This window comes from Balaenoptera physalus (assembly GCF_965194825.1).
Source record: "Balaenoptera physalus genome assembly, chromosome: 3".
Taxonomy (NCBI): Eukaryota; Metazoa; Chordata; class Mammalia; order Artiodactyla; family Balaenopteridae; genus Balaenoptera; species Balaenoptera physalus.
Genome location: NC_138890.1, coordinates 141,416,387 through 141,436,328, shown reverse-complemented (window position 1 = coordinate 141,436,328; position 19,942 = coordinate 141,416,387). Strand labels below are relative to the sequence as shown.

Below are 19,942 nucleotides of genomic sequence, written 5' to 3'. Positions count from 1 at the left end.
CCAAGGATGTAGCTGAGAACACACTAGACATGGCTTCCATCCTCATGAGACTTTCCCAATACCATGGTCCAGAGGATGATGCCCTAACTGGACCAGACACACGGACCAGCTTAGGGAGATGCTCCATGCTTAGTTCCACAGTTGCAGCTCTCCTGGGTCACACACAGGCTCAGACAATATACCAAGTGGCCAGGTTCTGAGAGCTTTGACTGTCAACCACACACTGAGGTAGAAAGAATATACGTTTGTGAGCAAACACCGAGCCCCTGGTGTCAAGCCTGAGTCATCAGCTGAGAAGAATACTTCCGTTCAGGTGAGGTTGCCTTAGTGGCAACTGGTGCCTTGCCTGCCAGCAGACCTTGGGAAATTACCATGACATTAACTCCCATCTCAGCAGTTAAAGTTAGACTGTTGGTCCCTTTTCCCAGATGCTCTGGTCTCCTTGTTCAAATCGTACACTCATTCCCCAGAATTTTAGAAGACACTGCTCCTAAACCATAAAAGGGAGAGGGAGCTCTTACTGTGACATTTGCCTACGTCCACTGACCTTACATTTATGCAGCAAAAGGAAGCCACTCAGGAAACCCACCACAGAAAAACTGAGACTATCAAATCACCATCCCAAGGTGACTTTCTGTCTGCCTAGAAAGAAAGAGACTAAGACCATTGAAACCATAACAGCACTGCTTTACCTGTCTCCATCTTTGGGGAGAGGGAGAGGGATGAAAGTTTCTCTGCTTAACTCCAGAGAATTCTTATTTATAGACTTCATTTTCTAATAAACATTGTGGGTTTTTTTTTTAACTGAGATATAATCGACATAAAATATTATATTAGTTATAGGTGTACAAAGATGATGATTTGACCTACATATACATTGCAAAACGATCTCCACAACACAGTTAACATGCATCATCACACACAGTTACAGTTTTTTTCTTGTGACGAGAACTTTCAGGATATACTTTCTCAGCAAATTTCAAATATACGATGAAGTATTGTTCACTGTAGTCACCGTGCTATATATTACTTCCTCAGGACTTATTTATCTTATTATTGGAAGCTTGTACCTTTTGATCACCTTCACCCATTTTGCCCACTGCCTCAACCCCGCCTCTGGCAACCACCAATTTGTTCTCCGTTTCTACGAATTTGGGGTTTTTTTTAGTTTTCACATACGAGAGATCATATTTGATTATTTTTTAACTAGAGCAACACAGAGCAAAGTGATGCCTTGGGGGGTGGAGGTGGGGAGGCAAGAAAGAAAGGATAGTGTTGCAGGAAAGAAAGTGGGACATGAGAAGATGCTCACGTCCCAGATCTCAGGCGAGTCCCTGGGACGGCCAAGTGTGGGATCTTGGCTTTGCACAGGAAAGAATTCAAGAGCGAGCCATAGTAAAGTGAAAGAAGGTTTATTCAGGGAGATAGATACACACTCCATAGACAGAGAGTGGGCCATCTCGAAGGCGAGAGACACCAGGGTATGGGGTTGTCAGTTTTTATAGGGCTGGGTAATTTCACAGGCTAATGAGTGGGAGGAGTATTCCAGCTATTTTGGGGAAGGGGTGGGAATTTCCAGGAATTGGGCCACCGCCCACTTTTTGACCTTTATGGTTGAACTTGGAACTGTCATGGCACCTGTGGATGTGTCATTTAGCGTGGTGATGTGTTACAATGAGCGTATACTGAGGCTCAAAGTCTAGTGGAAGTTGAGTTGTCTGCCATTTTGGACCTAGTTGGTTCTAACCAGTTTATGTCATGTCCTCAGCGGCTGTCATTCTTTTAAAGGTTGTGCCCTGCCCCCTTCCTGTCTCAATAGTAGTTTTCCACAAAAGCAAAATGTGTGTGTGTGTGTGGTGCATGTGTGTGCACCTATGCTTGCATGTGTATTATGTAGGGTGTTAGATGTATTTAATCTTTTATATATTTATGCCATTGTGTGTCTGTATATGAAATTTTGGTTGCCTATCACTTTGCTAACCCATGAAGTCTAGAAATGGGCATTTCTGATGTCTCCCATACAAATCTTCAAGTCACCAACCAGAACCGGGGCTGAAGTGAGCTGAAATTGAGCAGTTACCAGAGGCAGGCATGCTGAGAGCTGCTGGCCAGTGTTCAGGATGCGGTGGGTGTGGTGACATTCATCAGGCTTCAGCACCAGACAAAATCCTCAGCTGGATTCCAGCCTCCAGCTTTTAATAGGTTCAGCTTTGGGCAAGTTGCTTAATCTCTCTGAGCCTGGGTTTCCTTTTTTGAAATACGTGGGGAAAAAATATCAACTCTTCAGAGTTATTGTGAGAACTAAATATAACATTTCTGGTATGGTAGGTAGTACTCAAAGAGTAATTATCAGTGCACTTTGGAGGAGGATGTTAGCTCTCTGCTTCCTAAGATTTTTGCAAACTGTAATGTGTCTAAAGCTACTTGTTGCCCTGATATCCATCCTCATGTTCTTCCTCTAATAATAGTTTTAGCTGAGCATGTGACCACCAGCAAGAAACTATATTTCCTTTTTCTTTTGCAGTTGGGTGTTCATGTGGCTAATTCCTGACCGAAGGATTCGAGGGAGTGTTATATACAACCTCTGGGTCATGCACTTAAAAGAAAAGAGCATTTCCTCCCTCATTCCCACCTCACTCATCCTCCCTCTTCTGGGTTGAATTGTGCTCCCCGCCCCCAAATTCTTACATTGAAGTCCTAGTCCCCCAGTACCCCAGGATGTGACTTGTTTAGAAATAGGATTGTTGTAGATGTAATTAGTTAAGATGAGGTCATTAGGGTGGGCCCTAATGCAGTATAACTGGTGTCCTTATACAAGGGGGAAATTTGGGCACAGAAATAGGCACGTGTAGAGAAAAGATGATGGGGAGAGACACAGGGAGAAGACGACCATGGACAAGCCAAGGAGACTCCCGGGAGCTGCTCCTTCCCTCACAGACCTCAGAAAGACCCAAGACCACCAACACCTTGATTTCAGACTTCTAGCCTCCAGAACATTGCGAAAATAAATTCCTGTTGTTTACGTCATCCCGTTTATAGTACTTTGTTATGACAGCCCTAGCAGACTAAGGCGCTCTTACTGCAGCCTGGGGTGGCCCCAGCACACATGGTGGTGAGCTGTGTTTGATCATGTGGACGAGAGGACAGCAGAGAAACAAGGCAAAAGGCAGCACGGAGCCACCATTTCAGCCCTGGACTGTTTACGCTTGGAGTGCTGTGTGAGGAGAGAGAAATAAACTTGTGTCTGGTTTGGACTACTTTTTGTTTCAGAATCTGGACCAGAGTCCTAACTAAAACAAACGATGATTAATAAACAGCCTGTTTACCAGAGGAGGCTGTCTGAGGCAGCATTCAGTGTAATTCTTAGCTAAGTGGAATGTTCTATTTTGGGTGGAAGATATTTATAATTTGGGGTTGGAGGAAGGGAGAAAATGGGCACACTCACTCCTCTGAATGAAATACAACCATTCAAAGGCACAAGGTCAAAATTCAGTGAACTGTTCTCAGGGCATTATGTGGTTGAAAAAAATGATCTTGTCTAGTTTTCTTCAGATAACTGGTTCTCTTGCTACTCAAATTAGTTCCTATACTAATTACTATTATTATTGCATCTACTAATTATTATCCTCCTCCCCATTAAAGCATTTACTTCCTTGTAAGTGTATTGTTTTTTAACATTTTGCCCTCTGGTTTGGGCTTTGAACTTCCTGGGGAACTGCAATGAACAAGGCTTCTTTGATCAGCGGATTTTAGGCTGAGTCTGACTGAAAACAAAATCAGATAATTATCAGGATTTTTAGAAATTCAGATGTATGGGACTTCCATGGTGGCACAGTGGTTAAGAATCCGCCTGCCAATGCAGGGGACATGAGTTTGAGCCCTGGTCCGGGAAGATCTCACATGCCACGGAGCAAATAAGCCCGTGTGCCACAACTACCGAGCCTGCACTCTAGAGCCTGTGAGCCACATATACTGAAGTCTGTGTGCCACAACTACTGAAGCCCGCACGCCCTAGAGCCCGTGCTCCGCAACAAGAGAAGCCACTGCAACGAGAAGCCCACGCACCACAACAAAGAGTAGCCCCCGCTCGCCACAACTAGAGAAAGCCCGCACACAGCAGCAAAGACCAAATGAAGCCAAAAATAAATAAATTAATTAATTTTTAAAAAATTCAGATGTATGGCACCGTGTCAATGACAATGAAAGATATTTGATTCTAGTATTTGGCTTTTATATAGTCAGAAATGGGATCTTCTCAAATTATTAAATAAGAAACAATTCCTCTATTCCTCAGTGTCTTTTCTGACATATCATGACAATATCAGTCTTTCAAACCCAAACATTCCTCTCATTCTCACTCCGTTTGGCTTCAGATATCCTGTCACTCAGGTTACTGCCAGCCTTCGAATATCTGTGTTTGAAGTTAAGCTCTTCCTTTTTCCTCAGCTTCTCTTTGCCTTTTATATCTATAGCTCTCACTGTCAGCCATATTTTCTATTAATATATTTAAAAGAAGCTAACTCAGAACTTCCCTGCTGGTCCAGTCGTTAAGGCTCCATGCTCCCAATGCAGGGGGCCCAGGTTCGATCTCTGGTAAGAGAACTAGATCCCACATGCCTGCCGCCACTGAGTCCGCATGCCGCAACTGAGACCTGGCGCAGCCAAAATAAATAAGTAAGTAAATAAATAAATAAATATTTTAAAAAGTACAATAAGAAAAAAGAAGCTACCTCATCTGATTCTCAATCCTCAGTGTGTGTGTGTGTGTGTTCTTTAATTGTAGAATTTGTTGCCATTTTTGCTTTTCTTTGACTACACTATCTCTTTATATTCATTATCTATTGCTGCATAACCAATTGCCTCAAAATTTATGGCTTAAAACAACACACCTTTATCATCTTACAATATTTGTGCGTCAGTAATCCAGGTACAGCTTAGCTTGGTGCTTTGCTTCAGACTCTCTCAAAAGGCTCAATCCAGGGCCTCTTGCCGCCTGAGATGACCCATACTCTGAGGAGTTAGTTTCCCCCTTGGCCGCTCTCACTTTCCGAGACAACCCCATGCGCTGGGGCTGCTCTAGCCTCTTGAGACGGACTGCATTCTGTCTATGCAATGCGTATCTCTCTAAATAAATCCACTTCACCGCTTTGTCCGTCACTGAATTCTTTCTGCAATGAGACATCAAGAACCTGAGCTTCATTAAGTCCTGAGACCAGGGCAATTTAATTTTTGGCCCAGAGCCTCCAAATGTGCATATCCACACCCGTACAGATGTGTTTCCTGGACCACCCTAAAATGAGATGTACTAGAGGCTCGGAAACACAGTACACTGAAACCCCCACCAGCTGGGAGAAGTTAACGGTACGCTGCCCACCAGCACGTAGACCCCAGACCAGTTGGAATTAGAAGGTGGATGCTGACTCCCACTTACCTCACCACCAACCAATCAGAAGAGTGTCCACGAGCTGATCACACCCTCTTTGAACCACTACTCTAAAACTTCTCACTACTCCCTCCAGGTTGGGACACACAGTTTTGAGGGCATTAGCCCGCTGTGGCCCCCTTTGCCTGGCAAAGCAATAAAGCTATTCTTTTCTACTTCACCACCCCCCCCAAAAAAAGGCTCAATCAAGATGTCAGCCCAGGGCCTCTCACAAGCTGTCATCAAGGTGTTGGTCAGGGCTGTAGTCATCTCAAGCCTCAACTGGGGAAGGATCCACTTCCAAGCTCACGCACATGGTTGTTGGCTGTATTCAGTTCTTCACAGGCCACTGGACTCTGATACTCAATGGCTATTGGCTAGAGGTCACCCTCAGTTCCTTGCCAAGTGGGCCTTTCTCACATGGCAACTTGCTTCATTAAGACAAGTGTTAAGGGTTTAATTGTGTGCCACAAGTTCATATGTTGAAGTCCCAACCCCCAGTGTGTCAGAATGTGACCTTATTTCTAAATAGGATCATCACAGATGTAATCAGTTAACATGAAGTCGTTAAGGTAGGCCTCGATCTAATATGGACTGATGTCTCTATAAAAGGGGGAAATCTGAATATAGATATATGCACACAGAAAGAACACCCTGCAAAGATGAAGGGATCAGTCTCCTGTTTAGACAAGTCAAGGAATGCCAATTGCCAGCAAACCACTGGGGGAAAGGCATGGAACAGATTCTTCCTCACAGCCCTCAGAAGGAACCAACCCTTCCTACACCTTGATTTCTAGACTCCAGAGCTGTGAAACAATAAATTTCTATTGTTTAAGCCACCCAGTTTGTGGTACTTTGTTAAGGCAGCTCTAGGAAAATAATAGAGCAAGTAAGCCAAGAACACAAGAGAGAGTGCCAGCAAGAGGAGGATCACAAAGCATTCTACCAACACTCAGATAAGCAAGGAACCGAGGACTCCTGCCAACGGCCAAGTGAGCAGGTCACCTTAGAAGAGGGTCCTCCTGCCCCAGTCAAGCCGTCAGGTGCCTGCAGCCCCTGCCAACTTTTTGACTGCAACCTCATGAGAGACCCTGAGCCAGAATCATCCAGCTAAGCCACTTTAAGCATTAAGTTTTGGATTAATTTTTTACATATCAACAGATAAATAATACTGGCTCCTTTGTGTCTGATCAATATACGTGTGAGATACATCCATGTTGATGCATGAGTTATAGATTGTCATTTCTCATTGATGGATGCTGTTTCATTTTATGAATGTAACTTTTTTTTTTTACTGAAGTATAGTTGATTTACAATGTTGTGTTAGTTTCTGGTGTACAACAAAGTGACTCAGACCTTTTTCAGATAATTTTCCATTATAGTTTATTACAAGATATTGAATATAGTTCCCTGTGCTATATACAGTAGGACCTTGTTGTTTATCTGTTTTATATACAGTAGTTCATATCTGCTAATCCCAGACTCCTAATTTATCCCTCCCCAGCACTTCCCTTTTGGTCATCATAAGTTTGTTTTCTGTGTCTATGAGTCTGTTTCTCTTTTGTAAATAAGTTCATTTGTATCATTTTTTAGTTCCCACATATAAGTGATATCATATGGTATTTGTCTTTCTCTTTCTGACTTACTTCACTTAGTATGATAATTTCTAGGTCCATCCATATTGCTGCAAATGGCATTATTTCATGCTTTTTTATGGCTGAGTAGTATTCCATTCCACTCACATCTTCTTTATCCATTCATCTGTTGATGGACATTTAGGTTGCTTCCGTGTCTTGGCTATTGTAAATAGTGCTGCAGTGAACATTGGGGTGCATGTGTCTTTTCGAGTTAGAGTTTTGTCTGGATATATGCCCAGGAGTGGGATTGCTAGATCATATGGTAACTCTATTTTCAGTTTTTTAAAGAAAAGTCCATACTGTTTTCCATAGTGGCTGCACCAATTTACATTCTCACAAACAGTGTAGGAGGGTTCCATTTTCTCCATACCCTCTCCAGTAATGAGTGTAACATTTAAAATCTATCCATTCTACTGCTGATGGGCACTTAGGTAGTTGTATTTTTGGGGGTGCTATGAACATTCTTATGCATGTGTTTTGGTGAACATATTTACTTAACCAGATATTGCTTAAGTGTGGAATTTCTGGGTCATAAGGTAGGTATCTGGCTTTAGTAGATACTACTGAACAGTTTTCCAAAGTGATTTTTATTAGTTTACATCCCCACCGGCACACATAAGGGTCCCAATTACCCCATATCCTCACCAACATTTGGTATCTTCTCCTTTTTTTTTTTTTCGGCTGCATTGGGTCTTTGTTGCTGCGTGCTGGCTTTCCCTAGTTGCAGAGAGCGGGGGCTACTCTTGGTTGCGGTGCGCAGGCTTCTCATTGTGGTGGCTTCTCTTGTTGCAGAGCACAGGCTCTAGGTGTTTAGGCCTCAGTAGTTGTGGCACACAGGCTCAGTAGTTGTGGCTCGCGGGCTCTAGAGCACAGGCTCAGTAGTCATTGCGCACGGGCTTAGTTGCTCCACGGCATGTGGGATCTTCCTGGAGCAGGGCTCGAACCCGTGTCTCCTGCATTGGCAGGCGGATTCTTAATCACTGTGCTACCAGGGAAGCCCTCTCCGTCTTTTTAATTTTAGCCATTTTGGTGGGTCCAGGGTAACTCTGAAAGTTGAGAATCAAATAGGGAGTCACCTCTTTTCTTCACCCTTTTATAATCCCCAAGACCCCTATCACCCCACTTCTTCCTAAACCTAGGTTTTCTCGCAGATTGTACAATTTGCCTTCACTGTGATCTGGGTTTAGCAAAGTCAATCTGCCAGAAGCTGTTTCTTCTGCCCTACCTCCTCTGCAAAGAAAGTTCTGTAATTCCCTGATACAGATGATTGTGCCCTGGGAGAAAGATAATCAGTAATGAAGATAAAGTCCGTGTTATGAACAGGCTGGAGTCAGAGATGTAGGGAAGAGGTAAAAAATGTAAAACTTCTGAGATTAAGAAAAGCTTGAAAACAATGGAACCCAGTCATACTGGGTTTAGTTGGTGTACTCTCCCAGGCCAGGACCTTGCAGAATTTAACCCTTAGTATCCCTCTCACTCTTCAGTAGAGGCTGTTCATTACAGGAATTCAGGACTCTTCTGTGGTGTCTTATTTTCATTGGAATTGGCCAAGCAAGAGGTCAGTTGCCTACAAATGTTTTCTCAGTAAATATTTGAGTGCCTACTATGTGCTAAACCCTGAATGAAAGAAGGAGATGTTTACTTTTTCAGTAGTTTCTGCAGTGGTAGAATGGCAACAAGATGGAGAGACTACAATATACCAATTGATCAAATTATCTGTCAGTGAATTATAAGGAAGAGCATAATCACAGCATTGGGGGTAGGATGGGATGAACTTGGAGTTCTCTTATATTTACCACAGGGAAAGCATGATTTTATAAAAATAAAATAATAAGATGAAAATTGCTACAATTGTCAAAAGAGCATCAAATTGGTTATATAAATTGTGAAACACGTCAGATTTCCATTTGTTCATGGATAATACAAAAATCCAGAGCTCACAGGGAGACCTGGCTACTCCTGAGAAAGAAGTAAAATATCTAAAACACGCAAATAATGTAGAAAGTAGTCATGTTTCATTAGGCTCAAGTTGCCTGAATAGTGAATTATACACAGTTCATTGTTAGAGAAGGATATTAAACTCTAGCACACTACTTGGCCCGGCAGCGAACAATACTTACATAGTCAGGATGGTAAATAAAAGTGCCATTTATTGGTTGTGTTAATTTCCTATTGCTGCATAACAAAGTACCATGAATTTAACCACTTAAACCCACACCCATTTATTAGCTCACTGTCTGTACACCAGAAGTCCAGATGTGGTGTGACTGGGTTCTCTGCTTAGGGTTTCAGAAGGCTGAAATCAAGATATTGGCTGGACTACATTCCCTCTGGAGGCTCCGCAGGAGAATCTGCTGCAGGCTGATTCTTGTTCCTGGCTGAATGAGGTTCCTTGTAGTTGTGGGACTGAGGTGCCTGTTTCTTTGCTATCTGTCAGCCTGGGGCCTCTCTCAGCAACTATAGGCCATCTACATTCCTTGGGACTTGGCCCTTCTGTTTTCAAAGCCAGGTATGGCATGTTGAATTCTTCTCATGTTTTGAAACTCTCTGACTACCCTTTTGACCTCTAGACCCAGACTTACAGGGCTCCTGTGATTAAGTCATTCCCACCCAGATAATCTCCCTATCTTTTTTTTGTTTTTAATATTTATTTATTTGGCTGCGCTGGGTCTTAGTTACAGCACATGGGATCTAGTTCCCTGACCAGGGATCGAACCCGGGCTCTCTGCACTGGGAGCATGGAGTCTTAACCACTGGACCCCCAGGGAAGTCCCTCCCTATCTTAAGGTCAACTGATTTGTGACCTTAAAAACTTTTGCTGCAATACCTAGATTAGTATTTGGGAGAAGGTTTGTGTCAGGGCAGGGAAGTTTGGGGATCATTTTAGAAAATTTCCAGCAATACAGTTTTCAATTTTAGAACCTACCTTAGATTCTAGACTAGTGATTCCCAACTAGGGTTGGGAGTAATTTTACTCCTCTCTCCTAGGAGATATTTGGCAATATCTGGAGACATTTTTGAATGTCATGTAGTAGGTAGGGGACAGAGATACTGCTAATCCACCTATAATGTATAGGAGAGTCCCCACAGTAAAGAATTACCCAGCCCAAGATGTCAGTAGTGCTAGAGTTGAGAGGCCCTGGCTTAAAGCATGAAAGATGATTATTATTATAGTACAGAATTATAGTTACATAAATGTAAAAATATAGCTGATATGACACAAGATGCAAGATGGAAGGATAGGAGGAAAAGAAAAGGAGAATGGGGTATTATCTACATCTTACATAAAGAGGAGATTGAAATTCTAGGATTAACAGACTAATGAATGGAAGGTGGGTATATTATAAGTTATAAAGATAAGGAAAAACAGTAGTGATAAAACTATCAAGATGAGGAGGGAGAAGGGAAGGGAAATAGGAAGTAATGAGGAGACAACAGAGATTGCCTAAAATTGATTAAAAAATAAATAATATTTTAAGCATTTCACTTGAAATTATGGAGGTAACCACTGATGGGGTTCTGCACACACTACCCCAAAATACGGCACCTTGAATATTGAATATTTTAAGCTGAAGGAGTTTGAGAAAACAGCAGAAGCAGGAAGGTCACTCTGACCTTCCCCCACCCTTCCTCCCTGAAACAGGTCATAAAACCCTCAGGTGACAGGTGTTCTCCCTATACATGGAGGAGAGGAGCAGTCTTATTTCTGAGGACAAAGGGACATAGAAAGGAATCCCAACAAACAGGTCTTGCTAAGTTTCTCCCAGTTGACTACACTGCCTTCATATTCTTTGACCTATCACATTCCTCTATGACTATCCACTCACCATCAAACTCGGCATAAAAATACTCAGGTCTGTTTCTTTGGGTCTTCATTTCCCTTTGAAGTCTCCCATGTCACAAAAAATGTATATTAAATAAATGTGTATGTTTTCTCTTGTTAATCTGTCTTTGTCAGTTTAGTTTGCAGACCCAGCCAGCGACAATAAGAAGGTGGAGAAAAACTTTTTCCTCCCCTACACCTCCAGAAGAACGAAAACTTTTAAAAAACTTAAGAGGGTGCCTCAAAGAAGCAGGTCTGGGAAGAGGGAGGACAGAGTGAGAGGATGTTGTTTTTCATGCTAAATTCTGCTGCACTTTTTCTTTTTCTTTTATTTTTTACTACACACTTGCATTATTTAAAAAAAAATGTAATCTAAAAAAAAAAACTTAGAGGGTTAACCTGGGTGATATATTCATAGTGCAGTATTGGTGACACAGTAATGTTTTAATAAGCACATGTGATGGCCTGTAAAATGGAATTTCTTTAAGAAGCTGTTCTCCCAGGCATGTGGTCCTTATACAAAGCTTCATTTATTTGCATTGCAGTAAAATCAATATTTTAAAATATCGCATAAAACTTACTGTCCTTATAGCTACAAAAAATTGTGCAGAATTCTGGATCTGGACTGGAAGGGAGACAAAATTGAAAATAATTCAAGCTGTTGGTTGAGAGGATTAGAGACCAATGTTTTTATTTTAATTTTTCATTAATGTTGTCTGCTATGATTAATTAATTTTAAAACTTGTGATTGACTTTAAGTTACTCCCATATTATTACCTTATTTTATTAATTATTTTTAATTTAATGTCACTTTCTTCAGCTTTTAGAACCTGCAATTTGATGACACTGGATGATAGGACTACAAGATCAAAAGGGAATATTTAGCGCTATGGTCTGAATGTTTGTGTCCCCCTAAAACTCATATGTTGATATCTTAACCCCCAAAGCTGATGGTATCAGTAGACGGGGTCTTTGGGAGGTGCTCTTGTCATGAGCATAGAACCCTCATGAATGGGACTAGTGCCCTGTGACAGAGGTTCCAGAGAGCTCCCTAGTCCTTTCCACCTTGTGAGGACGCAGAGAGAAGTCAGCAGTCTCCAACCCAGAAGAGAGCCGTCACCAGACACCGCATCTGCCAACACTGTGACCCTGGACTTCCCAGCCTCCAGAACTGTGAGAAATAAAGGTTTGTTTATAAGTCACCCAATCTGCGGTATTAGATTTTGTTATTGCAGCTGGAACGGACTAAGACATTTAGGAATTGTTTTCCTCAGGATTACCTGCTTTATCATATTATCATATTAAAAAGCATGATGGAGTTGAGTGGAAGCATGCCTCATTTTCTGACAAAATCTGTCTTTAAGTTGAAAAGAAGCAGCTGGTGAGGGAGATTTTGTAGAACAAAGGCCATAAATAGTGTGCAATTTCCTTCACTGCCTAAGAGTGCAAAACTCAATAAAATCATGTTGGGGCCTGTTCTAATCTATGAAGACGTTTTTTGCCAGTATTAGCACCAATGCCAGTAGCAACATGTCTTAATTCTAGACCCAAGCAAAACTGTCAGCAGGCATCCCTGGCCCTTTGTGGAGCACCTGATGCCCAGATCTTTACCTGAATTCCTCCTCTTCTGCCCCACTTCCATGTCCACACCTTCTAGGCTCGACTGCTGGGGCTGATGGGAGAACAGGAGGCGTCTGGAGACCTGGGTACAAGGCTGTCTCTGCCACATACTGTGTGCCCTTGGGCAAGTCATTTTACCCCATGAGCTTCTGGTTTCCTCATCCATAAAGTAGAAACATCAATACAAAACTCGCAGGATTGATGGTAAGAATAAATAAATCACATGCTAAATTAGTGTCAGTGAGGAGTATTAGACAAACGGTCATTTGGTGATATTTTAACCTACATTAGGTTCAGCACCTCCGTGTGCTTCATGAACACCTCGAAGTCATGCTGGGAACACCAGTGCCAGAGAGCGGCCGGCAGCGACTCAGACGCCTGACGCCTGGCTGAGTGGACCCTGGCTCCTGCCATCTGGTGGCTGTTTATGAAAACTACCTCTTACTCTACATCCCAAAGCCTCTGAGCAAGGAGGCCAAAAGAGCAGCAGAGCCTTGGGGACCAACCCACAGGGCGTGGGAAAGGTGGGTTAGGAATGAAAGAATGTAGGCTCCTTGTTTAGGAAACCCTAAAATCATCCCACACAGGACCCAACTCTGGACCGCTTACAAGCGCCAAGAACTGACTCTGGGAGGCAGATGGCCCCCAGAGCAAAGCAGGCGTTTTTTTTCAGCATCCAAATCTGTCAGTCCAAACAACGGCAGATACACAAACTAGTACATGTTTTAAGGTGATATTCAGCTAAAAGTTTCCTATGTAGAAAATGAACTCCACTGCTCACGAACTCTAAATGGTGCAATAAGAAATATACTAATTCACATAGGAAGCATTCTTACCAAAAAATGTTAAATCTGAACATGATCCTGAGGAAACAGGCAAACCCAGAATGTAGAACAGGTTCTGGCCTACAATCTTTTTTTTTTTAAAGTTCATGCCATGGGAAGAAAGAAAGAAAAAAAGCAGAGGGACTTTCTTAGATGAAAAGATACTAAAGAAATATATAGAGACGTGGGTGGATCTAGAGACTGTCATACAGAGTGAAGTAAGTCAGAAAGAGAAAAACAAATATCATATATTAACGCATATATGTGGAACCTAGAAAAATGGTACAGATGAACCGGTTTGCAGGGCAGAAATTGAGACACAGATGTAGAGAACAAACGTACGGACACCAAGAGGGGAAAGCAGCTGGGGGGTGGTGCTGTGATGAATTGGGAGATTGGGATTGACATGTATACACTAATATGTATAAAATGGATAACTAATAAGAACCTGCTGTATAAAAAAATAAAATTCCAAAATTCCAAAAAAAAGAAATATAACAATTGCAATATGTGAACCTTGATTAATTGGTTGAAAAAAATCTATGCTCTGGAGATAGTTGGGGAAATTTGAATGTGGAATATGAACATATATATTATATCATATATATGATGAAATTGTTGCTAGGTATAAAGCTGATTATGCGATTATATAGAGAATGTCTTTATTCTTGAGGGATGCCAAGTTTTAACACTAAAAAAGTTTAGGAATGAAGTGTCATGATGTTTGTAACTTATTTTCAAATGGTTAATCGTTCAGCGAAAAAAATTATATCTTTATGTATATAATGTTTTATATATACATGTACAAGGAGAGAAGGGAGAGAAGATAGAGAACAAAACAAATGTGGCAGAATATTACCAAGGATTAATCTAGGTAAAGGCATACAGATGTTCGCGGTACCATTCTTTCCACTTCTCTGTAGGTTTGGAAAACATCATAATAAAAAAGCTGGAGAAATTCGATTTGTATGCTGCGCTTAAAATATTATGTGAAGATAAGTATTCTCTCTTCATTTCATTTTTCAGTTGATTATATTATTGGCTACATTTGCATCTGTATAATTGTTCCTTTAAAAAAATATATTTTGCTTTGCCTTGTTCCCTGTTGGAACATTCACATGATATATTTATAGCCAGCCATGGCCAAGTTCACTCAGGACTCATCTGTGTACCTTCATCTGTACTCTCTCTAATAAGGAGTTTTATGGTCATGTGTTTCATGCCTCCGCTGATGTGCCCCTTTACTGTTCCTCCTGCCGTGGTGTTTCTTCTTATGGCAAATGTTGCCTTTAGCATCTTTCTTGGCTGCTTGTTCTTTCATCCACTGCTTAATAACGTGACTGTGCGGGCTGACACAGATTCTTCTGCGCTTGACGTGAAGGCTGCCAAGAAAGGAAGAAAAAAAATCACTGATAGAAAGTACAAGTCAGTAAAAACTTAGTGAACTTGGGGCTTCCCTGGTGGCGCAGTGGTTGAGAGTCTGCCTGCTAATGCAGGGGACACGGGTTCGAGCCCTGGTCTGGGAGGATCCCACATGCCGCGGAGCAACTGGGCCCATGAGCCACAACTACTGAGCCTCCGCGTCTGGAGCCTGTGCTCCGCAACAAGAGAGGCCACGGTAGTGAGAGGCCCGCGCACCGCGATGAAGAGTGGCCCCCGCTCGCCGCAACTAGAGAAAGCCCTCGCACAGAAACGAAGACCCAACACAGCCATAAATAAATAAATAATTAATTAATTAAAGGTGCTAATACTTAAAAAAAAAAATCTCCTTCTGAAATAATTAAAAAAAAAAAAAACTTAGTGAACTTATAGGCAGTTCCCACTTTGGGACAGTGTATCTTTGGACATAGACTGAATCCTAAAGCTGAGGACCACAAGGATGAATCTTTACTATGGTGCTGCCTGTGGTTCCTCAGACACCTGCAGAAAATACTAAAAGGAGAAGGAGAAGGAATTGGAGGGGGAGGGGAGGGGGAGGGGAGGAGGAGGGGAGGGGGAGGAGGAGGGGGAGGGAAGGAGAGAAACCACGTGAAAACAATTCTCTTTCCTGACCCCAAGCACCCAACAAAACCAATTCCTTCCTCACTGCCCATCTTAAACACATCCTCCTCCTTAAGGTTTCTCTAGATCCTCTCAGCTAAATGCCCTCTTTTTTCCTTTGAATCTCCGTGGCGCTTGTTACCTCTCTTCTGGCACTTAGTTTACTCCACCTTTTATCTGAGTACTTGTCTCAGACTCTCTCCTTTTTCTGTGGAGGCTCGAAGGAGGAATAGTCTGGAAGTGTCTTGAAAAGGCCTTGTTCAGAGCAGGAATCCAGTAATTAGTTGTAGATATGAAGTGAAAATTGTTCAGAATAAGAACAATCTGGTTTTGTTTCAACAAAACAATCAACTAAAATGTTCTAGACATTTATTAACCTTTTAATATAATATAGATCTATACCATGTCTCAGAATTTGTTTTCGTTTTCATTTTTCTGTATGAAATGTTGACATTGGGGTGGGAGACTCCTAGAGCACCATTCACAATTTCTGGTAACTAGAAGAATTTCTTGTTAACAAAAGATATTGTGACTTTTAATACCCCATCAGATGCCATTCAGCTTTTTATTAAATGTTGCAGATCCTGCTGGCTCTACATATTCAATATTTCTGTATCTGGATAAATTGAAACCCCCTACCCTTTTCTCTGGGGGAAAAAACCGTGATAGAGAGTAGGCTGCCATCTCTCCAGATGACCCAAGAGGAACCATCAGCTAATGTGGGGACTCCTAAAATGGGAGGAAAAGTTGGGAAAGGCTTGAATGCACTTGGGCATAATAAAGCCAGCATGTGGGATTGTTAATTTGAAAGAAGTGAGGCATCTTAATAGGAAGACAACACATTCTCTAAGTGTAGTAGATTGAGAGGTCTTCAAAAGAGAAGCTACTTCTCACTATGGCCAGTTGGTTTGCCTTAAGCTATTATAGGAGAAAACGTGGCTATAGCATTAGTGTGGAGGAAAAAACAACAAACAAGAAAGAGCTAAAGCTCCTACCCTTTCCAAAGGACTAAATTCTCTCCTCTCCCTGTGGTGTCAGCAAGAACCTGAGCAGACATCCAGTGGAGAAAGACTCCACCGACACCCAGATAAGCCCATTGGTTACACAGGAGAGAACTAGGACTCAACGCCACTGTTCCTGGGGGAGTGAGGAGCCTCAGGGAGGGGCACTGGCTCTGGGGCTGCAGGAGAGACCTGGATGGGGGAATACAGACAGAGGATCCAGGGAGGAAGAAAGCCACAGGAAAACAGGCAACACCTGCCACGTGGGACCCTTTTCAAAGGCCTACCCATTGGGGTCTCGACCTCTTAGTGTAATACAAAGGGAAAAATCAGCTGCCAGAACACAGCTCCCAAATCCAAGATGCTCTGATGTTTTAAAATCCTAAAATTTAAAGACTGCTTAAACTTCCCCTTGTATCCCATGTGTCTCCATCAGGATAAAAAGAGACGAGGTAATGTCAGGCAAGGAGGTAGCCTATTTCAGACTCCCTCCCCTCCCCCCAACTCCACAATATTCTGGTGGCACTGACCCACCCGGTTGTGAACTTCTAGGTGAAGAGGTTTGACTCTAAGAAATCATTAGGCTGATCCCTCGATTTTTTTTTTTTACCCATAAGAGAGTAGCTAGCGACAGTCCAGCGGATTTAAAGGGGTGGCCCTGCCATAGATTATACCTATAATTGATCCCTAAACTTTATTTCTTTACCTATTCCTCTAAGCACAACAGCCCTTCAACACCGCTTTTGAAAAAGTACTAAAGATTCCCAAATATCTTTATTCAATAACTCTAAATTTTCTTCCCAGCAGATAATGTCTATATGACTCAAGACAACTCAGGGACTTCCCTGGCGGTCCAGTGGTTAAGACTCTGCGCTTCCACTGCAGGGGTCAAGGGTTTGATCCCTGGTCTGGGAAATAAGATCCCACATGCTGCACGGCATGGCCAAAAGATGAAAACAAAAACAGAAACAAAAAAATGCAGTGCTCTGCTCAAGATATACAACTTTGCCTTGTGTTTATGTTTAGAAAGAGCTAGAAGCTCTTTAATGAAGTCACTGTAGAGAAATTTTAAACAAACTGCTGTCTCAGACATCAAATATTCCAGCGATTGTTTAAAGGGTGTGAAACAAAGGACCTATTTCTAGGTAGAAAGGACAAGGAAATAAATCTAGTGAGTTCAATGTAAGTTAATTTATATTAGTTAATTGTGATTAATAATATTGATACATGCTTTTTGGGAATTGTATTTTCAATGCTTGCAATAGTTTCTACATCTAAAACACTTGTTTCAAACCTTAACGTCTTTATACACAGTCAAGGTTAAGGGACTACATTTTGGATAAGTAAAAACATGGTCTGTAGTAAAACAATTTGAAAACAAGAGAACATTTATTTATTTATGTCGAATCAGAAAACACAACAGAGATGACCTGTAATTTATGATTACAAAATACTACATAGTCCAATTTCATCTTATTTGAGACCAAGTCATAACTACTCTATATTTTTCAGCTGTCTTATCAGCACAGAGGGGCCAATTTAAAAACTTGTACTTGGATGAAGTATTTTTAGATCCAAGTGATTGTCTTCAGAGTTTCCCTTTAATTAAATTTGAGTCCTTTTTAAAATGAAGACTCATGTTTTTGATCATATTTTCCCTTATCGAAGTGAGGACTTGCAATATTTCTGTACCTATACCTTTTATTTTTTGGTATTTATTTATTATTTTATTTATTTATTTATTTATTTTGGCTGCACTGGGTCTTAGTTGCAGCATGTGGGATCTTTAGTTGTGGCATGTGGACTTTTTAGTGCGGCATGCGGGCTTCTTAGCTCCTGCGTGGGGAATGTAGTTCCCCAATCAGGGATCGAACCCAGGGCCCCTGCATTGGGAGCGTGGAGTCTTACCCACTGGACCACCAGGGAAGTCCCTGTACCTATACCTTTTAGATCTCTATCTCACACCTGCTTAACCCAAAGAAACTTCTCTGAAAATTCTGAGAATAGTGTCCCCTGAGAGTCCCCAGCATCTATCTCTTACTCATATACACACAGTCACCTCCTCTGGTTCTTTTTCTGTGGCTTTCTGGGAGCCCCACGGGAGCCCTTACAAGTTCTGAAGCCTTTTTCAGTATGAGGTGACATATGCCAGTGAGGTGGAGGGAATTGAAAACTGAGAATCTAGCATTTCTGAGAGCAGCCTCAGGCAGATTTACTTCAGCTAGGTAGGGCTGACACAAATACCCAGGTATTTCCAATTTTCCAGAGCATTGCCTATCCATGAACTGCCTATGAATTTTCACTCTCCAACTATTACCAGCACTATGTATTCAGATTAAATAAAAACTGATGGGATCTTGGCCAGGCACATACTATGGAGCTTTTCAAGCCCGTTGGGAACGTGAAGCAACCCCTCAGAAGGGAGCTCGTCAGTTAGTAGTCCCCGGATTGCTATGGGAGTCACTTGTTCCCACCGACTAATCCTCCTGAGCTGAGGGCGCCAATGAGGGGGCGTGATCTGAGGAGACACAGAGAGAATTTCCAGTCCTCTCCTTCTCCCCCACAGACACCCGTGCTTATTACAAGTTTGGGTCAGGAATTGTCTTCCTCCGTACATCTAACCCCAAGTGTGATATTTAAACTTTGTTGGATATGAGATCCTTTTGAGGAGCTTATAAATTCTATGGACCTTCTCCCTAAGAAAATGCTCACACATCCATACCCACAAGTTTCAGGGAATTCACAGCCCCCTGACCTGAAGAAAGTCTCTCCATGAACAGCTTACAAACTCTTCCTCTGAACTTCTGAGAATCTTTTCTTGGAGAAGTGTTTCTCAAGGATGAGTAGTGGATGGATTCCTTTGAAAGGGGGGAATATGTATCTTAAATCTCAGAGAATGGTCTGCAGGACCCAGTTGGATAGAGTCTCCTGGGGACTGCAGGAGGGCAGAGTCTGTTTTGTTGCTGCTGTATCTTTGCACATAGAACGGTACTTGGTACATAATCACTAATCAATATATATTTGTTGAATTCATTCAATTAATAAAGAGGTTCCCCAGTGACTCAAGAACTCAGGCATTGGGCTTATTTGTAGCCCAAAGGGCTTATTTGTGTCACCTGGAGCCACAAGTGGTATTAAAACCAGCACTCCTGGGAGATGCCTAATGTGCCCTTGTTATGATTTAAAGGTGCCAAATGCTTTGGGTTTGGGAGAACATTTTATGGGTAGTCCCACCATTGTTTTGAGAGACCTTGGACTATAGTGTTCTGAACGAAGAGACCTGGGTTCTCATCCCATGTCTGCCGTTCACTAGCTATCTGTCACCAGGTGAGCTCTGTCATCTGCTCAGTGACAGCGTTCTCCTGTGTGACATGGATATGATTTATGCCTTCCTCACAGCATTATTGTCAGAACCCAGATTTGCTAAGTACCAATGCATTTCCGATTCTGAAGTCTCTGTGGAGACGTTGAGTACATATATAAGTCCAGAGTTTTGAATAGCTGAGCCATGGGTGGAGGTAGGAGGGGTGAGAGGGTTCACCAAGAGCCAATAGCCCAGAATCAAAAGCAAAGAA

The 19,942-nt window shown here is 42.1% G+C and overlaps 1 protein-coding gene across 4 annotated transcripts in view; it reads right to left on the bottom strand.

The window, feature by feature from the left end:
- Positions 1 to 6,788: 6,788 nt before the first annotated feature.
- The window catches only part of CCL28 (C-C motif chemokine ligand 28), a 34,561-nt gene continuing 21,407 nt past the window's right edge, over positions 6,789 to 19,942 (bottom strand). Inside the window, exons 3-4 of one of the 4 annotated variants that reach the window (XR_014261965.1) lie at positions 12,494 to 14,708; positions 6,789 to 8,105 (exon numbers count right to left, since the gene is read on the bottom strand). Coding sequence is in view for 2 of the 4 variants with exons in the window: in XM_082455960.1 (XP_082312086.1) it covers positions 14,516 to 14,708 (193 nt within the window). In the remaining 2 variants the exon portion in view is untranslated. Of the gene's footprint in view, positions 8,106 to 9,052; positions 14,709 to 19,942 lie in introns of those variants that run through there. The other 3 variants (XR_014261966.1, XM_082455960.1, XM_082455959.1) reach the window with 3 other exon arrangements.